General features: G+C 46.9%; 1 protein-coding gene across 1 annotated transcript; it reads left to right on the top strand.

Moving 5' to 3' along the window:
* Positions 1–10,039: 10,039 nt before the first annotated feature.
* Positions 10,040–22,273, top strand: LOC148377761 (uncharacterized). The gene is made up of 9 exons (XM_088368139.1): positions 10,040–10,114; positions 10,238–10,315; positions 11,880–12,050; positions 12,174–12,251; positions 13,816–13,986; positions 14,110–14,187; positions 16,039–16,127; positions 21,906–21,935; positions 22,126–22,273. Exons 2-9 carry the CDS (start codon positions 10,313–10,315, stop codon positions 22,151–22,153), a joined length of 648 nt encoding a protein of 215 aa, XP_088224265.1. The 5' UTR covers positions 10,040–10,114; positions 10,238–10,312; the 3' UTR covers positions 22,154–22,273.
* The last annotated feature ends 1,085 nt before the right edge of the window (positions 22,274–23,358 follow it).

Raw genomic sequence — 23,358 nt, 5'->3', positions numbered from 1 at the left:
TGGACCTTCAGCAATCGATTATTTCCCTTCATCTACATAGAGACAGAACGATGGTGTCTTAAACATCTCATTCATTTCACCAAATAACTTCACGCAGGTGGATAACGGCCGTCTCGGTCACGCTATGTTGCGTGATGCAGTTTTGAAGAACCAAATGCATTTATTCAATGAATAAGTCAAGCTAGTTCTATGTTTATGATGTTGTAAGTTACGGTACCGATTGAAGTTGAGTTCGAAGCCAGTGGAAAACAGCGCTGCGTTTGTGCTCTCCAGGTACAAATGTTGTGATCTCTGACTGACGACCGGGCGAGACTCGAGTAAGAGATGTCCAAACGAGCTCCGGCAGGGCGGGCCAAGGCGGAGCGAACGGACGCCCTTCAGGCCGCCAATGACGAGCTGAGAACCAAACTGATGGACGTCCAGTTAGAACTTCAGCAGGAGAAGAACAAGGTGAAAACCTCAACAGACAGACACTGCCTGCCTCCCTGCCTGCCTCCCTGCCTGCCTCCCTGCCTGCCTCCCTCCCTCCCAGTTTTCCCGATGTAGATTAGACATGCGTGTGCCATGACTGTGTCAGCCTACATCAACAAATGCACCGAGGACGTCAGCACCACTAAGAATATCATCACCCGGGGCAACCAACGACCCTGGATGACTGAGGAGGTACGTCAAACGCTACGAGCGCGGAACTCTGCCTTCAAGTCTGGCGACAAGGAGACACTGAGGACAGCGAGAGCCAACTTGAACCGTGCCATCAGGATAGCGAAGCGAGACCGCAGTCGAAAATTTCAGGATCGTTTCCACGACGTCAAAAACATCAGGAGTATGTGGCAAGGCATACGGGCGATTACAGACTACAACTCACCCTCCCCCCCCCCCGGTGGGTGTAGTTGATGCTGACTTTCTAAATGGTCTAAATAACTTCTTTGGGAGGTTCGAGGCACTAAACGGCACTCCAGCAGTTAAAACTGTCCCCCATCAGGAAGAGGAGGTACTCTGCCTTGACTCCGCCGATGTGTTGAAGACCCTGAGGAGAGTCAACCCCTGTAAGGCCCCTGGCCCCGACAACATTCCTGGGCGTGTGTTCAGGGAATGTGCAAGTCATCTGGCTGGGGTCATCACAGACATTTTTAACACCTCGCTGGGCCAAGCCACAGTGCCGGCGTGCTTTAAGACTGCCTCCATCATTCCGGTGCCGAAGAAACCTCAAATCACCTCATTTAATGATTACCGGCCTGTTGCACTGACTCCGGTTATGATGAAGTGCTTCGAAAGGCTGCTTAAAGGTCACATCGTTTCCAGACTCCCCCTATTATTTGACCCGTTCCAGTTTGCCAACCGGCAAAACCGCTCCACTCAGGACGCCATCTCCTCCGTTCTTCACCTGAGCCTGGCTCACCTGGAGGAGAAGAACACCCATGTGCGGAGGCTGTTCCTGGACTTCAGCTCAGCGTTTAACACCATCATCCCACAGCATCTGGTAGGAAAATTGGAACACCTGGGCTTCAACACCCCCCTTCGCAACTGGCTGCTAGACTTCCTCACCAACAGACCTCAGTCAGTCCGGGTCGGACAGAACACCTCTGATGTCATCACCCTCAGCACAGGCTCCCTTCAGGGCTGCGTCCTGAGCCCCCTGCTGTGCACCCTGATGACACACGACTGCGTCCTCAGGTTCACCACCAATCACATCGTGAAGTCAGCAGACGACACAACGGTGGTGGGGCTCATCAGAGACAACAACGACCTGGACTACAGAGAGGAGGTGGAGCAGCTGGTGGGCTGGTGCAGAGAAAACAGCCTGATCCTGAATGAGGAGAAGATGAAGGAGATCATCGTCGACTTCAGGAAAAAACAGCCTCACCACGCTCCACTGATCATCAACAGCTCAGCTGTGGAGGTGGTCAGCACCACCAAATTCCTGGGGGTCCACATCATAGAAGACCTCACCTGGACTATGAACACTACGGCACTGGTCAAGAGGGCACAGAAGCGCTTGTACTTCCTGCGGAGGATGAGGAGAGCCCACCTGCCCCCACCCATCATGAGGACGTTCTACAGGAGCACCATAGAGAGCATTCTGACAAGCTGTCTCTCTGTGTGGTGTGGAGGCTGCACCGCCTCCGATTGGAAGAACGTGAGGAGAGTGGTGAGGACAGCAGAGAGGATCATAGGGGCTCCTCTTCCCTCCATTCAGGACATTTCATCTCAGCGCTGCATGTCCCGTGCCCGTAACATCATCAATGACCCATCACACCCCCACCATGGACTGTTCTCCCTGCTGCCCTCTGGGAAGAGGTTTGCAGCATCCGCTGCAGGTCCACCAGGTTCTGCAACAGCTTTTTCCCTGCTGTCATCAGACTGTTGAACACTAGAACTGTTGAGCTCTAAACTGAACTCTGCATCACACATTCACAGAACTGTACTTTATGACACTACGGACCTCTATCTTGCACTATCTCGCACTACCAACTTTACTGAACTTGTATAAACCCTTTAAATAGAAGTTTAATACATGGTTTAGCATTCCTCTGCACACTCTTGAATACTGTTTTGCCTACTTGCACTATTGCATAATTATCACTGCTGCACTTTATACTTATTTTTAATATATATATATATGTATATATATATATTTTCATAGGATATGTTACTTCTATTCAACTGCAATATCACTACTTTGTTGTAAGACGTATGCAACGGAATTTCGTTTTGTATGCACCATGTGCAGACAAGATGACAATAAAGTTTGTCTAAGTCTAAGTCATGTCAGGTCAGCTGTCTGGAGAGAGAGAGAAGTCAGGACCTGCGGGCGGAGCACCACCGTGCCACCGCCGCCATGACGGAACTCAAAAGCAAACTCCATGAGGAGAAGCAGAAAGAGTTAGCCATTACCAGGGAGACATTACTGCGGCAGCATGAAATGGAGCTGATGAGAGTGATCAAAATCAAAGATGGAGAGATCCAGCGACTGAATGCCTTGGTCCTCAGCCTGAGGGACGGCTCCATGGACAAGGTGATCCGCTCTATCCGTGTCTGACTATCCGCACGCCACGTCGGGCTTCGATGCGGCCGCTACCGTATTGTGTAGCTTGTCCCCAGTAAGCGTCGCGGCGCTCCGTTGCGGTCTCAACGGCCCGGTGTGGCGCAATGTCTGCTCAGGTGAGGAGGGGGGGCGCTTTGCTGGCGGAGGTGGAGGAGACGCGGCGGTGTCGGGAGACCGAGCGGTGTCGCCTCCACCAGGAGCGCGGAAGAAGCCCTGGCAGCGGCCCAGCAGGCCTGGCAGTCCCGAGCGGCCGAGCTCCGATCGGCTCATCACCAGCATCGGGAGGAGCTGAGCCGAACCAAGAGAGACTGCGAGAGGGAGATCCGCCGACTGGTAGGACTGATCAGATGCGCGGTGCGTGGCTATGTTCCCAATTTCGTTGTATACCTGCAGTGCAATGACACCTAAGGCATTCTATTCTATTCTATTTCACAAGAAGAAAATGTCCGGTTGCTCGCTTCGCTTTTGTCACAGCAAAGGTGTTCTAGTCGATTCCAGAAAAAAATTGGCCGGTTGCTCTCTTTGTTTTTGTCACAATTCTGGCAAATGAGTTTGCCCGCCTGCCTGAGCGCTCCCCGTTTGTACATCCAGACGGATGAGATCAAGCTGAAAGACAGAGCGGTTAGTGTTTTGGATGAAGCCCTGGGGCCGGCCACGTCCACCGCCTTCAGCTGCAGACTCAGGCTGCCGAGCAGCAGATCGCTGCCCTGAGGGATTCCCAAAGGGCGGGCCTAAACTACCCTGGAAGTGGGGTCAACGCCGCTACTAGCAATCCTCTTCATTGCGTAAGCCACCTCATCACACACTTGCAGTACGCATGACTTAGTTCGTTGCTGGAGGAAGGTAGCACAAAAACAGTTTTGAACTTTGAACGAGTGCTTGTGTGTGTGTGTTGCGGGGCGTTTTCAGTCTCAGGAGGATCGGGACACGCGACGGTTTCATCTGAAAATCGCTGAGCTCAGCGCAGTCATCAGGAAACTGGAGGATCGAAACGCCCTGCTTTCTGAAGAGCGCAATGAACTGGTAATTTATTGACGGCACGCTTGAAGGTTTGCGCTACGTTTGATGCGCGCCATCCAGCGAGGCACCCATTGCGCTTGCTTATTAGTTGAGCGGCGCGGCGAGTCGGTTGCCTGGTAGATGTCTTTTATTGGGAGCCAAAGCCACGATTCCGTTCAAACCGATGCAAAAGGAATGGATACGTTCTGGCCCGCGTGTTGTGCGTCTTTCACATCCCGCACTTCATGCTTGCAGCTAAAGCGACTGAGAGAAACAGAAAGCCAGTTTCTGCCACTCCTGTACAAAAACAAACGCCTGAGCAGGAAGAATGAAGAACTCTCGCTGGTGCTGTGTCGCCTTGAAAACAAAGTGCGCTTTGTCACCCAGGAGAACGAGGAGATGGCAAGCTTGGTAAGTCGACGCGGACAACGGCGGCGTGCCAACAGAGTCCACTGCATTTGTGTTCCACAGAGAAGGCCTAGTTCGCTCAATGACCTGGACCGCGGTTGCGGCCAGCAGGACGGTGAAATGGAGTTCCTTCAAGTTGTGGAGCAGCGGCACATCATCGACGACTTGTCCAAGGTCTTCAGGCAGGCGACTCGGTGCACGTACGGCAGCGCCGCGCTCGCTCGCTGTCGCCAGGAAACCTTTTCCGTCCAAAGCTTGGCCGGCGGCCGCCATCCAAAAAATTGGCCCCTTAAATTCCGACCTTTCAAGCAGGAGCATTGTGCGCACGCGTTTGAACACGCTTTAGACTTGTTTTGCCGTTTTCAGCAGCTCAAAGCTCCCGTTTTGTCAGCGCCTTTGCCACTCGCTGTGCGCTGAAAACGACGGACTTGCCCGGCTGCTCAGCCCGTCAACCATGAGCCGCGAGCGCGACGTCATTGTCCGTAGGCAGCTAGTGGCAAAATGCACCCTGTTAGAGTTGCGCTCGCTCCAACTTATTTTGCAAGAACCACACGGGAGACAAGTAAGTTCTTTTGGACACCTGCAGGTGGAGAGTCCATCCGTTGTACGAATGAAGTCTGACTCTCGGCTCCTGCACGAGCATTTTAATTAAGAGAAACAGGGTGGGTGTAAGAGTGGATTGAATAGAGGAAGCCCTTGACCTCTAGTCAAAACATAGCAAGGGGTGTTTTACGACTTTGTGTAGGAAGGGATAAGCGATAGGGATAAATAAGGGATAAATAATATTATTTATTACAGGTCGCAGTCAAAGTCAAAGCAACACAATGATACGATAAAGATAATCTGGAAAACCCTGACACACCCTGTAGTTGTCACTTTTGGAAAAGACGAGCGTCCCTCCAATCATCGCCGGTGACGTGTTTTTCAGGCTCTGGAGACAGGAGCTCATGTCAGAAATGTCATTGTGAGTCGCGTTTGTTTCTGCGCCGGAGCCGTTCGTTCCCTTTGCATCCAAAGAATCTCAAAGGCGGATTATTTGTGTCGACAGGAGAGAGATTTGCTGCTACGATACCGACGTCGAGAATCTCTGAGGAGGAACAAAGCGTGAGGTCCTGCAAGGTGAGTCTGTTTGTTTGCGGCTGCTTGGTGTTGCGCAAGATGAAATGGCCTTTTTCTCGCTATCGTTCCTCTCGTCGATTCATCGTGAGGTGTCGCTTCAGTTTGTTCAGAGAGATGTTTGCTTCCGCGCCCGCAGGTCATCGAAACATTTTACGGCTACGACGAAGACGTGTTGGTGGACTCGGACGGATCGTCCTTGTCTTTTCACACCGACAGAACCCCCGACACGGAACCCGAAGAGGTAGCCCGCCATTTCTGCCAGCGTATTGGCACCAAACATTCCTCTTCAGCCTGGAATCGGACTCGTCTTTGCGTCGCGGGTGCTTTGTCGCCGGTCTGACTGATTCTGGTACTAGTGCTGTGTTGCATTGGTGTGTGCATGAAGAGGCGGAGCTTCGCTACCGCCAGCTGACGCAAGAATATCAAGCGCTGCAACGAGCCTACGCTCTGCTAGCCCAGACCAGCGAAAGGGGACTACGACGCCGAGAAGGAGATCAAGGTGGCGCCCCTTCCCGCAACCCCCGGCCGGGTCGCAGCCTCCCCGTTCTCACCCAGCCTCGGGTGTTCTCTGGTCTGAAAGGAGGAGGAGGAGCCTCCCTCCTCCTCCTTTCAGACCAGAGAAAAGCTGATGGTAGAAATGGGTCACTATCAAAGCAGAGTAGCAGATCTGGAGTCAGCGCTGAAGCAACAAGGACAGGTAAGCTCATCAATGAGCACACCTTTTTCTCAGACAAAATAGCTACATTCTTCAGTCACTCATCCGTCTGGCATTACTGGACCAACACCCCCCCCCCCCCCCCCCCCCGAACGTGGCTGGGAAAATGCGGAGAAAAGCAAATGTCATTTTCCAGTCAACCAAAGAATTTGTGGATGAAAATGACACAACATTCCAAAGCTGTCCACGCGTTTGTCTCTTCTAGAATGTCAAGTGGGTGGAGGAGAAGCAGCTGCTGCGTCAGAGCAATCAGCAGTTGGCCGAAAAGGTGACGGAAAGAAAGGCGCTGGGCAGAGTCGCTTGGCGTCACACCTGTCGGGAAGCCCCGCAGATGAGGTCTGACTGTCTTTTCAGGTCAGGCGGATGGAGGCGGAAGAAGCGCGTCTGAAAGAGCACATCCAGGATATCCGAGACCAAAACGAACTGCTTGAGTTCCGCATCCTGGAGCTGGAGGTGGGAAGACTCGCACAAGCGTGTTGAGGCCAGAGATGTGACGGACGGACGGACGGACGGACGGACGGACGGATGCATGCCTCTGCCTTTCAGGAGAGGGAGTGGCGCTCCCCCGTCTTGAAGTTTCTGCAAGTCCGTTTCCCAGACGGCCTCAGCCCTTTGCAGATCTACTGCGAGGCCGAGGGCGTGAGCGTACGTAAGGCGTCCCTCGCAACCCTAACCTTAACCCGAGGTCCCAGAACACCTTACATTGCTCCTTGCGCCTTTCCCCCGGACATCGTCATCAGTGATCTGATGAAGAAGCTGGACATCCTGGGCTATAACGCCGTAAGTGTATGTCGAACTCCTTATGTTCGCACTCCACGAGACTCGGCGGCTCAAATGTGACTTTTGGAAGGCTTTGCGCTGAAAGAAGCTTGTTGACGCTGTGCCTTTGGGCTCTTGCAGAATCTCACCAGCGAGGAGCAGGTGGTCGTGATTCACGCCAGGACCCTTCTCACCCTAGCCGAGAAGGTAACGCGCACGTCCACGCACGCTCTCGCATTCTGCTTATGTGACAGCAGCCTTTCCTCAGTGGTTAGAATACATCAAAGTGACCAAGTCAACACTTCAACAGAAGATGTTGGACATTGAAAGTGAGAAGGTAGACAGACACGCGACATCAGCCAAGGGGAACTCCGGCAATGTGCCCCAACAATTCTGACCTTGAGCTGTGCTAGGATATGTTCTGCAAGCAGAAGGGCTACCTGGATGAAGAGTTGGACTTCAGGAAGTGTTCCATGGACCAGGCTCATAAGGTAAGCCGCCCTCAAATCTCCCGCCGGACCACTGATGGACGAGGATTGCGGCCCAGAGGATCCTGGAGCTGGAGGCCATGTTGTACGAGGCGCTACCGCAGCGGGACTGCCCCGCCACGGACGGCGAAAAAGCCAGCCACGCTGGCGTGAATGACGTGCTGACGGCGGATCAGAGAGAAGAGCTTAGGAGCGCCGTGGACCAATGGAAGCGAGCCCTGATGTGCGAGTTGAGGGAGCGCGACGCTTGCATCCTCCAAGAGAGAATGGATCTGCTGCACAGCGCGCAACAGGTAAGGGCCCAAAGCCAGCCCGGCACTTACTTGCACGCTTACTGGCTTTTGAATGCCACTTTCCATTTGTCCGTCCTAGAGGAACAAAGAGCTGAAAGAATTCATCGAAGCTCAGAAGAGACAAATCAAACAATTGGAGGAGAAGTTTCTGTTTCTCTTTCTATTCTTCTCCTTGGCCTTCATTCTGTGGCCCTAACACCAGCTGGTGAGTGAGCTCCAGCGGCACCGCACTCGACACCTCCGATACACTGCCAGCCGGTCTCAGACGTTGGCAGACGCTCCGATGCCAACGTATACCCCCCGCCACGGTGACAGAGGCACCGCGTCACACCGGCGCTCATCCAATCAGAAGGCAGGAAAAGCAAATTCACATGCAGGGCACTTTTGAACCAGAAGAGAGCGCCACAAAAAACGGTTGTTGCCCCAAACGCGCACTAAAAAGGGTCAGAATAACAAGAGTCCCACTGGCCAGCCGGGGCCACCCGTCCAGCTGTTTCTTCAGGGGGGAAAAAAATTGGAGTCACCGGTGAGTACATTTTGCATTTAGCTCTGCTTTTCTGCTTCTGTCTTCAAGTGTGTGGCATCCTGCGATCAAAGAGTCAGCCAACCCCAAAGCGGTTGACCTCAACGTCCCACCACCATGCCTACCAGAGCAGGTGACGTGATGCTTTGGACATCCTTCCGTCTCAGATGCCCAAAAGTACTCTTTGCCACATCTGCGGCAATACGGTGTCTTTTCAAAGGTGCAAATAAATCCAGCGTGGGCGGAACACGCACGTCTTCGGTTTTTCCCGCTTTGTTTGTGTGACAGCTGTTGTGAAAATTTTATACAAATAAAGTTGTATAGTACAGGTTTGGCCAAGCCGCAACTCCCGAACCGCATGCGGCTCTTTTATGTTCATATCAACATTTGTGTGTGTGTGTGTGTGGGGGGGGGTTGTGCGTGTTGGCTTCACTTGAGTTCAATTTGGTATTTTGGTCAAAAGCGCATGTGGTGAAATTCCACAAAGTAGGATGGGCAAACACATTTCTTTAAACTATGAGTGTCAATTGGGCTCTCGAAATGGCAGGGAAAAGATGCACAGCAAAACGAAAATACGTAGATGAACACAGGACGTTTTAATCAGAGTGGGAAAGTTTCTATTTTTTGTTGAACGTGATGGCAAACCATTCTGCCTGATATGTCAGACCTCAGCGCATTTCAAAGATTCAAATCTTCAGCGCCATGCACTTCAGCTCACTCCATGCTAACATTGATCAGGCGTCGAACCCGCATCATCATGCTTAAGAGGTGGCCATGCTAACCAGTGCGCCATTATGTCAACGCATAATAACTAAGTCTACTGGTCAAAACAGCGGTTACTATATGACGTCGCTACGTCGTGGTCACGTGACGCAGACAAGACGTCAATGGACGTGGGCAGAGTTAACTTGTTTAAAAGGGAGTAGGCAGAAGAAATATTTAATTTATTTAAATCTATTTTGAGTGCACACCATTATGCCAATGCATAACAACTGTAAATCTACTAAACAAAACAGCGGTTGCTATATGACATCTGCCACGTCGTGGTCACGTGACATACGTGACGTCGATGGGCGTAACTTTCGCCGGAATTCAAATCCGCGGAGAGAGTTAACTTGTTTAAAAGAGAGTGGGCAGAAGAATTATTTAATTTATTTAAATCTATTTGGTGTGTGCGCCATTATGTCAATGCATAACAACTGTAAGTCTACTAAACAAAACAGCGGTTGCTATTTGACGTCTGCCACGTCGTGGTCACGTGACGCGGACGTGACGTCGACGCCTACTTTACATCCCACCGATCACAGGACTCCTCGGCTGCATAACCGTGCCCCCTTCCCAACCAATCGGATTTGCTATACGCGAAAACGACGCCAATGGAAAGAGCTTCCGCCCAAATTTAAATCCGTGGGCGTGGCTCGCAGCAGGAAGTAGGAAAATGGCGGCGATGTTGACAAAGACACAGCGGATGGTAACATACGACTAACAAGAGAAATATTTTTATTTTCTGCTTGCAACTGGACCGTCCAGAGCGTACACGGTAAGTACAACTCATCGTTTTTAAAAAGAAGTACTTTTGTTGCCCTGAAAAGCGAGTGAGCGTGGCGTTTGTGGGGGACGTCGAATTTCGACGATTCTTTCTGGTCAACGGTTGTAAATGATTGTGTTGATTAAAAAAGAAAACTTGATGTAACTCTACTTTTAACTGCCGTTTCAGATAGATTTGGAATTGCATCACATCCAATTTTGCCTAGAGCGTACACGGTAAGTAACACTCGTTGTGTTTAAGGAGATTTACGTTTGTAATAGCAGAAGTGTAGCCGCGTTGCGTTGTACGTGTGAATGTTGGTCCGGGCGAAATGTTAATGTTTAATTTCATTCCTTTAGGTTCCACGGTGTTTGTTGGCTGCAAGTTTTCCACTGCAAGAAGAGGCTCATATCATTGACCAGGAGCGAGCTACAATGGTGAGTAGCCATAACATTTATGTTAAACACTTCCTATTTCATGTCTAACAGTACTTGATTTAACAAATAACCATAAATAAATACAGTGTGGGCACTGAAGTTAACATATGTGATTATACTGCCTAATCTGTCACCGAGTAGATTGTTGCAAAGTAATATAAGATCCAAAGTTGTAATTCAGAATAGTTTTCAAAAGAAGGCCATTAGAATTATATACAAGTCTGATTACCCTGAACAAGCTATTAATTAAATCACAAATTCTTCAATTCAAAGATTTGGTAGATTATCAGACAAATAATGTCTAACAGTAATTGATTTAACACATCACGATAAGTAGATTGAGTGTGGGCACTCTCAAGTTAACATATGTGATTATACTGCCTAATCTGTTACAGAGTATGTTGTTGCCAAGTAATGTAGAATAGATCCAAAGTAGTAATCCAGAATAGTTTTGAAGAGGCCATTAGAATGATAAACAAATCTGATTACCTTGAACATAATAACAAGCTAAGTGTTTAATATGTCCTATGAAGTCAAAATTGGGCACCATCATGTGGTGAAATTTGGAATTGCATCACATCCAATTTTGCCTGGGAACAAACAGATTACATAAATCTTAGTTTTGAATAAGCCACTCCTTCTCAAACAAGTAAACTCTGCCCATTTTGCGCAGTAGATGTTCTGTTAATATCTAGTATTTATACAAAGTCATAATTTAAATTGCTTTCAACCTTCATTCATCGGTTCAACCAACATTACTCGCTCTTATTACCAACTTGTATTGATTTAACTAAGCGTTTAATACTTCCTATCAGGTCTCAAATCGAGATTTGGCAAAATACAATTTCAGCAAATCCAATTTTGCCAGGGAACAAAAATAGATTAAATAAACTAAATAAGTCCTCTTCCCATTAAATAAATCAGAAAAGTCTGTCTTGTAACCAGTCCTCTTCAAACAAGTAAAGTCTGCCCATTTTGTGCCGTAGATTTTGTGTCTATGCCTAGTATTTAAACAAAATCATAATTTAAACGACTTCTTTCCTTCATTCACTTTGGAAATTTGGAATTGCAGCAAATCGAATTTTGGCAGGGAACAAAAATAGATCAATTAAACTAAATAAGTCTTCTTCCCATTAAATAAATTAAAAAAGTCTGTCTTGTAACCAGTCCTTTTCAAACAAGTAAAGTCTGCCCATTTTGTGCCGTCGATTTTGTGTTAATGCCTAGTATTTATACAAAATCATAATTTAAAGGACTTCATTCCTTCATTCACTTTGGAAATTTGGAATTGCAGCACATCAAATTTTGCCTGGGAAGAAAAGTAGATTAAATAAATTTAATAAGTCTTACTACTTCCCATTAAATAAATTAAATACGTCTTACTTGTTCCCACTCCTTTTCAAAACAGTAGTTTAAAACGAGGGCCCTTCACTCAATCTTTAACCTCAACCCCGCACGTTGTGTTGCATCTGTGAATGTTGGTTGTGGCCAAATGATAGTTTTCTTTCATTCGTTTAGGTTCCAAGAAAACTTGATGTAACTCTACTTTTAACTGCCGTTTCAGATAAGCGGGTATTACGTCGCAGTCAAATGCCGCGGATATGACGTAATTGCCCGAACCTCCGCCAAAATTCAAATCTGTTGGCGCGATGGCCGTGAGCCACTGAGCAGCGACGATTATCAACAGAAATATCTTTATTTTCTGCTTGCAACTGGACCGTCTAGAGCGTACACGGTAAGTAACACTCATTGTGTTTAAGGAGATTTACGTTTGTAATAGCAGAAGTGTAGCCGCGTTGCGTTGTACGTGTGAAAATTGGTCGAGGCGAAATGTTAATGTTTAATTTCATTCCTTTAGGTTCCACGGTGTTTGTTGGCTGCAAGTTTTCCACTGCAAGAAGAGGCTCGTATCATTGACCAGGAGCGAGCTACAATGGTGAGTAGCCATAACATTTATGTTAAACACTTCCTATTTCATGTCTAACAGTACTTGATTTAACAAATAACCATAAATAAATACAGTGTGGGCACTGAAGTTAACATATGTGATTATACTGCCTAATCTGTCACGGAGTAGATTGTTGCAAAGTAATATAAGATCCAAAGTTGTAATTCAGAATAGTTTTCAAAAGAAGGCCATTAGAATTATATACAAGTCTGATTACCCTGAACAAGCTATTAATTAAATCACAAATTCTTCAATTCAAAGATTTGGTAGATTATCAGACAAATAATGTCTAACAGTAATTGATTTAACACATCACGATAAGTAGATTGAGTGTGGGCACTCTCAAGTTAACATATGTGATTATACTGCCTAATCTGTTACAGAGTATGTTGTTGCCAAGTAATGTAGAATAGATCCAAAGTAGTAATCCAGAATAGTTTTGAAGAGGCCATTAGAATGATAAACAAATCTGATTACCTTGAACATAATAACAAGCTAAGTGTTTAATATGTCCTATGAAGTCAAAATTGGGCACCATCATGTGGTGAAATTTGGAATTGCATCACATCCAATTTTGCCTGGGAACAAACAGATTACATAAATCTTAGTTTTGAATAAGCCACTCCTTCTCAAACAAGTAAACTCTGCCCATTTTGCGCAGTAGATGTTCTGTTAATATCTAGTATTTATACAAAGTCATAATTTAAATTGCTTTCAACCTTCATTCATCGGTTCAACCAACATTACTCGCTCTTATTACCAACTTGTATTGATTTAACTAAGCGTTTAATACTTCCTATCAGGTCTCAAATCGAGATTTGGCAAAATACAATTTCAGCAAATCCAATTTTGCCAGGGAACAAAAATAGATTAAATAAACTAAATAAGTCCTCTTCCCATTAAATAAATCAGAAAAGTCTGTCTTGTAACCAGTCCTCTTCAAACAAGTAAAGTCTGCCCATTTTGTGCCGTAGATTTTGTGTCTATGCCTAGTATTTAAACAAAATCATAATTTAAACGACTTCTTTCCTTCATTCACTTTGGAAATTTGGAATTGCAGCAAATCGAATTTTGGCAGGGAACAAAAATAGATCAATTAAACTAAATAAGTCTTCTTCCCATTAAATAAATTAAAAAAGTCTGTCTTGTAACCAGTCCTTTTCAAACAAGTAAAGTCTGCCCATTTTGTGCCGTCGATTTTGTGTTAATGCCTAGTATTTATACAAAATCATAATTTAAAGGACTTCATTCCTTCATTCACTTTGGAAATTTGGAATTGCAGCACATCAAATTTTGCCTGGGAAGAAAAGTAGATTAAATAAATTTAATAAGTCTTACTACTTCCCATTAAATAAATTAAATACGTCTTACTTGTTCCCACTCCTTTTCAAAACAGTAGTTTAAAACGAGGGCCCTTCACTCAATCTTTAACCCCAACCCCGCACGTTGTGTTGTATCTGTGAATGTTGGTTGTGGCCAAATGATAGTTTTCTTTCATTCGTTTAGGTTCCAAGAAAACTTGATGTAACTCTACTTTTAACTGCCGTTTCAGATAAGCGGGTATTACGTCGCAGTCATGTGCCGTGGATATGACGTAATTGCCCGAACCTCCGCCAAAATTCAAATCTGTTGGCGCGATGGCCGTGAGCCACTGAGCAGCGACGATTATCAACAGAAATATCTTTATTTTCTGCTTGCAACTGGACCGTCTAGAGCGTACACGGTAAGTAACACTCATTGTGTTTAAGGAGATTTACGTTTGTAATAGCAGAAGTGTAGCCGCGTTGCGTTGTACGTGTGAAAATTGGTCGAGGCGAAATGTTACTGTTTAATTTCATTCCTTTAGGTTCCACGGTGTTTGTTGGCTGCAAGTTTTCCACTGCAAGAAGAGGCTCGTATCATTGACCAGGAGCGAGCTACAATGGTGAGTAGCCATAACATTTATGTTAAACACTTCCTATTTCATGTCTAACAGTACTTGATTTAACAAATAACCATAAATAAATACAGTGTGGGCACTGAAGTTAACATATGTGATTATACTGCCTAATCTGTCACGGAGTAGATTGTTGCAAAGTAATATAAGATCCAAAGTTGTAATTCAGAATAGTTTTCAAAAGAAGGCCATTAGAATTATATACAAGTCTGATTACCCTGAACAAGCTATTAATTAAATCACAAATTCTTCAATTCAAAGATTTGGTAGATTATCAGACAAATAATGTCTAACAGTAATTGATTTAACACATCACGATAAGTAGATTGAGTGTGGGCACTCTCAAGTTAACATATGTGATTATACTGCCTAATCTGTTACAGAGTATGTTGTTGCCAAGTAATGTAGAATAGATCCAAAGTAGTAATCCAGAATAGTTTTGAAGAGGCCATTAGAATGATAAACAAATCTGATTACCTTGAACATAATAACAAGCTAAGTGTTTAATATGTCCTATGAAGTCAAAATTGGGCACCATCATGTGGTGAAATTTGGAATTGCATCACATCCAATTTTGCCTGGGAACAAACAGATTACATAAATCTTAGTTTTGAATAAGCCACTCCTTCTCAAACAAGTAAACTCTGCCCATTTTGCGCAGTAGATGTTCTGTTAATATCTAGTATTTATACAAAGTCATAATTTAAATTGCTTTCAACCTTCATTCATCGGTTCAACCAACATTACTCGCTCTTATTACCAACTTGTATTGATTTAACTAAGCGTTTAATACTTCCTATCAGGTCTCAAATCGAGATTTGGCAAAATACAATTTCAGCAAATCCAATTTTGCCAGGGAACAAAAATAGATTAAATAAACTAAATAAGTCCTCTTCCCATTAAATAAATCAGAAAAGTCTGTCTTGTAACCAGTCCTCTTCAAACAAGTAAAGTCTGCCCATTTTGTGCCGTAGATTTTGTGTCTATGCCTAGTATTTAAACAAAATCATAATTTAAACGACTTCTTTCCTTCATTCACTTTGGAAATTTGGAATTGCAGCAAATCGAATTTTGGCAGGGAACAAAAATAGATCAATTAAACTAAATAAGTCTTCTTCCCATTAAATAAATTAAAAAAGTCTGTCTTGTAACCAGTCCTTTTCAAACAAGTAAAGTCTGCCCATTTTGTGCCGTCGATTTTGTGTTAATGCCTAGTATTTATACAAAATCATAATTTAAAGGACTTCATTCCTTCATTCACTTTGGAAATTTGGAATTGCAGCACATCAAATTTTGCCTGGGAAGAAAAGTAGATTAAATAAATTTAATAAGTCTTACTACTTCCCATTAAATAAATTAAATACGTCTTACTTGTTCCCACTCCTTTACAAAAAAGTAGTTTAAAACGAGGTCCCTTCACTCAACCTTTAACCCTATTTATTCACCTTCTAGGCTAAGTGTTAAAGGCTAAGTGTTAAAGGCTAAGTGTTAAAGGCTAAGTGTTAGAGGCTAAGTGCCAGAGGCTAGGCGCCAGAGGCGAGTTTTTGTGGGCTGAAGTTTTAGTGGGGTTAGTGTGAATACAATCCAAAAGAATACAACAGAATACAATACAATAGAATATAATACATAGATTAAATTCAATAGCTCTTACTACTTCCCATTAAATAAATTAAATACGTCTTACTTGTTCCCAATCCTTTTCAAAACAATCCTTTTCAAAAAAGTAGTTTAAAACGAGGGCCCTTCACTCAACCTTTAACCTCAACCCCGCACGTCACATTGTGTTGTATCTGTGAATGTTGGTTGTGGCCAAATGATAGTTTTCTTTCATTCGTTTAGGTTCCACGGTGTTTGTTGGCTATGTTTTCCACTGTCAGAAGGATGAAAATACAAAGTACAACGCTTGGACGTGGGCGAAGACGTCACCGGTGAGTCCTTCCTTCCTATTTATTTACCTTCTAGATGCTAGAGGCTAAGTGTTAGAGGCTAAGTGTTAGAGGCTAAGTGTTAAACACAATACGAACAACACAACGATACTGCACTGAACAACACGATACCGCACTGAGAAACACGATACCGCACTGAACAACACGATACCGCACTGAACAACACCATGCCGCACTGAACACCATGCCACACTGAACACCATCCCGCACTGAACAACACCATGCCGCACTAAACAACACCATGCCGCACTGAACAACACCATGCCTCACTGAACGACACCATGCCGCACTGAAAGACACCATGCCGCACTGAACGACACCATGCCGCACTGAAAGACACCATCCCGCACTGAACACCATGCCGCACTGAACAACACCATCCTGCACTGAACAACACCATCCCGCACTGAACAACACCATGCCGCACTGAACAACATTATGCCGCACTGAACATTATGCCGCACTGAACAACACCATGCCGCACTGAACAACACCATGCCGCACTGAACAACATTATGCCGCACTGAACAACACCATGCCGCACTGAACAACACCATGCCGCACTGAACAACACCATGCCGCACTGAACAACATTATGCCGCACTGAACAACACCATGCCGCACTGAACAACACCATCCTGCACTGAACAACACCATTCCGCATTGAACACCATGCCGCACTGAACAACACCATCCCGCACTGAACAACACCATCCCGCACTGAACAACACCATGCCGCACTGAACAACATTATGCCGCACTGAACAACATTATGCCGCACTGAACAACACCATGCCGCACTGAACAACACCATGCCGCACTGAACAACACCATGCCGCACTGAACAACATTATAACGCACTGAACAACACCATCCCGCACTGAACAACACCATGCCGCACTAAACAACATTATGCCGCACTGAACAACATTATGCCGAAATGAACAACACCATGCCGCACTGAACAACACCATGCCGCACTGAACAACACCATCCTGCACTGAACAACACCATCCCGCACTGAACAACACCATGCCGCACTGAACAACACCATGCCGCACTGAACAACACCATGCCGCAATGAACAACACCATCCCGCACTGAACAACATTATGCCGCACTGAACAACATTATGCCGCACTGAACAACACCATGCCGCACTGAACAACACCATGCCGCACTGAACAACACCATCCTGCACTGAACAACACCATCCCGCACTGAACAACACCATGCCGCACTGAACAACATTATGGCGCACTGAACAACATTATGCCGCACTGAACAACACCATGCCGCACTGAACAACACCATGCCGCACTGAACAACACCATGCCGCAATGAACAACACCATCCCGCACTGAACAACACCATGCCGCACTGAGCAACACCATGCCGCACTGAACAACACCATCCTGCACTGAACAACACCATGCCGCACTGAACAACACCATGCCGCACTGAACAACACCATGCCGCACTGAACAACATTACGCTGCACTGAACAACACCATGCCGCACTGAACAACACCATGCCGCACTGAACAACACCATGCCGCATTGAACAACACCATGCCGCATTGAACAACACCATGCCGCACTGAACAACACCATCCTGCACTGAACAACACCATGCCGCATTGAACAACACCATGCCGCACTGAACAACACCATCCTGCACTGAACAACACCATCCCGCACTGAACAACACCATCCCGCATTGAACAACACCATCCTGCACTGAACAACACCATGCCGCACTGAACAACACCATGCCGCACTGAACAACACCATTCCGCACTGAACAACACCATGCCGCACTGAACAACACCATCCCGCACTGAACAACACCATCCCGCACTGAACAACACCATGCCGCATTGAACAACACCATCCTGCACTGAACAACACCATCCTGCACTGAACAACACCATGCCGCACTGAACAACACCATGCCGCACTGAACAACACCATGCCGCACTGAACAACACCATGCCGCACTGAACAACATTATGCCGCACTGAACAACATTATGTCGCACTGAACAACACCATGCCGCACTGAACAACACCATGCCGCACTGAACAACATTATGCCGCACTGAAAAACACCATGCCGCACTGAACAACACCATCCCGCACTGAACAACACCATGCCGCATTGAACAACACCATGCCGCACTGAACAACACCATGCTGCACTGAACAACATTATGCTGCACTGAACAACACGATCCTGCATTGAACAACACCATGCCGCACTGAACAACACCATCCTGCACTGAACAACACCATCCTGCACTGAACAACACCACCCCGCACTGAACAACACGATCCCGCATTGAACACCATCCCGCACTGAACAACACCATGCCGCACTGAACAACACCATTCCGCACTGAACAACACCATGCCGCACTGAACAACACCATGCCGCACTGAACAACACCATGCCGCACTGAACAACACCATGCCGCACTGAACAACATTATGCCGCACTGAACAACACCATGCCGCACTGAACAACACCATCCCGCACTGAACAACACCATGCCGCACTGAACAACACCATGCCGCACTGAACAACACCATCCTGCACTGAACAACACCATCCCGCACTAAACAACACCATGCCGCACTGAACAACATTATGGCGCACTGGACAACATTATGCCGCACTGAACAACACCATGCCGCACTGAACAACACCATGCCGCACTGAACAACACCATGCCGCACTGAACAACATTATGCCGCACTGAACAACACCATGCCGCACTGAACAACACCATGCCGCACTGAACAACACGATCCCGCATTGAACAACACCATCCTGCACTGAACAACACCATGCCGCACTGAACAACACCATGCCGCACTGAACAACACCATTCCGCACTGAACAACACCATGCCGCACTGAACGACACCATCCTGCACTGAACAACACCATCCCGCACTGAACAACACCATGCCGCATTAAACAACACCATGCCGCACTGAACAACACCATCCTGCACTGAACAACACCATGCCGCACTGAACAACACCATGCCGCACTGAACAACACCATGCCGCACTGAACAACATTATGCCGCACTGAACAACATTATGCCGCACTAAACAACATTATGTCGCACTGAACAACACCATGCCGCACTGAACAACACCATGCTGCACTGAACAACATTATGCCGCACTGAACAACACGATCCCGCATTGAACAACACCATCTCGCAGTGAACAACACCATGCCGCATTGAACAACACCATGCCGCACTGAACAACACCATGCTGCACTGAACAACATTATGCTGCACTGAACAACACGATCCTGCATTGAACAACACCATGCCGCACTGAACAACACCATCCTGCACTGAACAACACCATGCCGCACTGAACAACACCATGCCGCACTGAACAACATTATGCCGCACTGAAAAACACCATGCCGCACTGAACAACACCATCCCGCACTGAACAACACCATGCCGCATTGAACAACACCATGCCGCACTAAACAACACCATGCTGCACTGAACAACATTATGCTGCACTGAACAACACGATCCTGCATTGAACAACACCATGCCGCACTGAACAACACCATCCTGCACTGAACAACACCATCCTGCACTGAACAACACCACCCCGCACTGAACAACACGATCCCGCATTGAACAACACCATCCCGCACTGAACAACACCATGCCGCACTGAACAACACCATTCCGCACTGAACAACACCATGCCGCACTGAACAACAACATGCCGCACTGAACAACACCATGCCGCACTGAACAACACCATGCCGCACTGAACAACATTATGCCGCACTGAACAACACCATGCCGCACTGAACAACACCATCCCGCACTGAACAACACCATGCCGCATTGAACAACACCATGCCGCACTGAACAACACCATCCTGCACTGAACAACACCATCCCGCACTAAACAACACCATGCCGCACTGAACAACATTATGGCGCACTGGACAACATTATGCCGCACTGAACAACACCATGCCGCACTGAACAACACCATGCCGCACTGAACAACACCATGCCGCACTTAACAACACCATGCCGCACTGAACAACATTATGCCGCACTGAACAACACCATGCCGCACTGAACAACACCATGCCGCACTGAACAACACGATCCCGCATTGAACAACACCATCCTGCACTGAACAACACCATGCCGCACTGAACAACACCATGCCGCACTGAACAACACCATTCCGCACTGAACAACACCATGCCGCACTGAACAACACCATCCTGCACTGAACAACACCATCCCGCACTGAACAACACCATGCCGCATTGAACAACACCATGCCGCACTGAACAACACCACCCTGCACTGAACAACACCATGCCGCACTGAACAACACCATGCCGCACTGAACAACACCATGCCGCACTGAACAACATTATGCCGCACTGAACAACATTATGCCGCACTAAACAACATTATGTCGCACTGAACAACACCATGCCGCACTGAACAACACCATGCTGCACTGAACAACATTATGCCGCACTGAACAACACGATCCCGCATTGAACAACACCATCCCGCAGTGAACAACACCATGCCGCATTGAACAACACCATGCCGCACTGAACAACACCATGCTGCACTGAACAACATTATGCTGCACTGAACAACACGATCCTGCATTGAACAACACCATGCCGCACTGAACAACACCATCCTGCACTGAACAACACCTTTCCACACTGAACAACACCATGCCGCACTGAACAACATTATGCCGCACTGAACAACACCATGCCGCACTGAACAACACCATGCCGCACTGAACAACACCATGCCGCACTGAACAACACCATGCCGCAATGAACAACACCATCCCGCACTGAACAACACCATGCCGCATTGAACAACACCATGCCGCACTGAACAACACCATCCCGCACTGAACAACACCACCCCGCACTGAACAACACGATCCCGCATTGAACAACACCATCCCGGACTGAACAACACCATGCCGCACTGAACAACACCATTCCGCACTGAACAACACCATGCCGCACTGAACAACACCATGCCGCACTGAACAACACCATGCCGCACTGAACAACATTATGCCGCACTGAACAACACCATGCCGCACTGAACAACACCATCCCGCACTGAACAACACCATGCCGCATTGAACAACACCATGCCGCACTGAACAACACCATCCTGCACTGAACAACACCATCCCGCACTGAACAACACCATGCCGCACTGAACAACATTATGGCGCACTGAACAACATTATGCCGCACTGAACAACACCATGCCGCACTGAACAACACCATGCCGCACTGAACAACACCATGCCGCACTGAACAACATTATGCCGCACTGAACAACATTATGCCGCACTGAACAACACCATGCCGCACTGAACAACACCATGCCGCACTGAACAACACCATGCCGCACTGAACAACACGACGTCGCACTGAACAACACGACGCCGCACAGAACAACACGACGCCGCACAGAATAACACAATACCGCACAGACAATACCGCACAAACAGTTTTAGATAATAGTACGTCGCAGTCATGTGACGCGGACATGACGTCAATAGGCGGAACTCACGGCAAAATTATAATCCGTGGGCGTGGCTTGCAACAGGAAGTAGGAAAGCGGCAGTTCTGGCAAACAAGACACAGCTGTTAGTAACACGATGACTAACAAGGCAAATATTTTTGTTTTCAGCTTGCAACTTGACCGTCTAGAGCGTACAAGGTAATTACAACTGTTTTTTTTTAGCCCTGAAAAGCAAGGGAGTGTGGCGTTTGGGAGGAATGTCGAACTCGGCGTCTGCTTCCAGCCACAGACGCCAAATTTCGACGATTATTTCGACTGGTCAACGGTTGTAAATTATTGCGTTGACTAAAAACTTTATTTAACTCTACTCTTAACTTTGCCGTTTCAGATATGCGGGTATTACACCGCGGAAATGACGTCAATAGGCTGAACTCTCGCCAAAATTCAAATCTGTGGGCGCAATGGCCTTGAGCGAGACACCGGATACAAACACGACGATTATCAACAGAAATATCTTTATTTTCCGCTTGCAAGTGGACCGTCTAGAGCGTACACGGTAAGTACAACTCATTGTGTTTAAAAAGATTTACGTTTGTGTAGTTTGCGTTGCGTTGTATCTGTGAATGTTGGTTGAGGCTAAATGTTAATGTTTAATTTCATTCCTTTAGGTTCCACGGTGTTTGTTGGCTGTATGTTTTCCACTGCAAGAAGAGGCTCGTATCATTGACCAGCAGGAGCTACAATGGTGAGTACCCCTTTCGTCTTCCATTTATGTTAAACACTTCCTATTTCATGTCTAACAGTACTCGATTTAACAAATAACCATAAATAAATACAGTGTGGGCAGTCACGTTAACATATGTGATTATCCTGCCTAATATGTTTATCACAAATATGTCACTAATCACTGATATGTTTATTTGTTTATCACAACACCTTTGGACCTTCAGCAATCGATTATTTACCTTCATCTACATAGAGACAGAACGATGGTGTCTTAAACATCTCATTCATTTCACCAAATAACTTCACGCAGGTGGATAACGGCCGTCTCGGTCACGCTATGTTGCGTGATGCAGTTTTGAAGAACCAAATGCATTTATTCAATGAATAAGTCAAGCTAGTTCTATGTTTATGATGTTGTAAGTTACGGTACCGATTGAAGTTGAGTTCGAAGCCAGTGGAAAACAGCGCTGCGTTTGTGCTCTCCAGGTACAAATGTTGTGATCTCTGACTGACGACCGGGCGAGACTCGAGTAAGAGATGTCCAAACGAGCTCCGGCAGGGCGGGCCAAGGCGGAGCGAACGGACGCCCTTCAGGCCGCCAATGACGAGCTGAGAACCAAACTGATGGACGTCCAGTTAGAACTTCAGCAGGAGAAGAACAAGGTGAAAACCTCAACAGACAGACACTGCCTGCCTCCCTGCCTGCCTCCCTGCCTGCCTCCCTGCCTGCCTCCCTCCCTCCCTCCCAGTTTTCCCGATGTAGATTAGACATGCGTGTGCCATGACTGTGTCAGCCTACATCAACAAATGCACCGAGGACGTCAGCACCACTAAGAATATCATCACCCGGGGCAACCAACGACCCTGGATGACTGAGGAGGTACGTCAAACGCTA

Source organism: Syngnathus floridae, unplaced genomic scaffold (genome assembly GCF_059516105.1).
Source record: "Syngnathus floridae isolate MCC-2025c unplaced genomic scaffold, RoL_Sflo_1.0 HiC_scaffold_93, whole genome shotgun sequence".
Taxonomy (NCBI): domain Eukaryota; kingdom Metazoa; phylum Chordata; class Actinopteri; order Syngnathiformes; family Syngnathidae; genus Syngnathus; species Syngnathus floridae.
The sequence above is the reverse complement of the archived record's forward strand: the minus strand, read 5'-3'. Positions and strand labels throughout refer to the sequence as shown.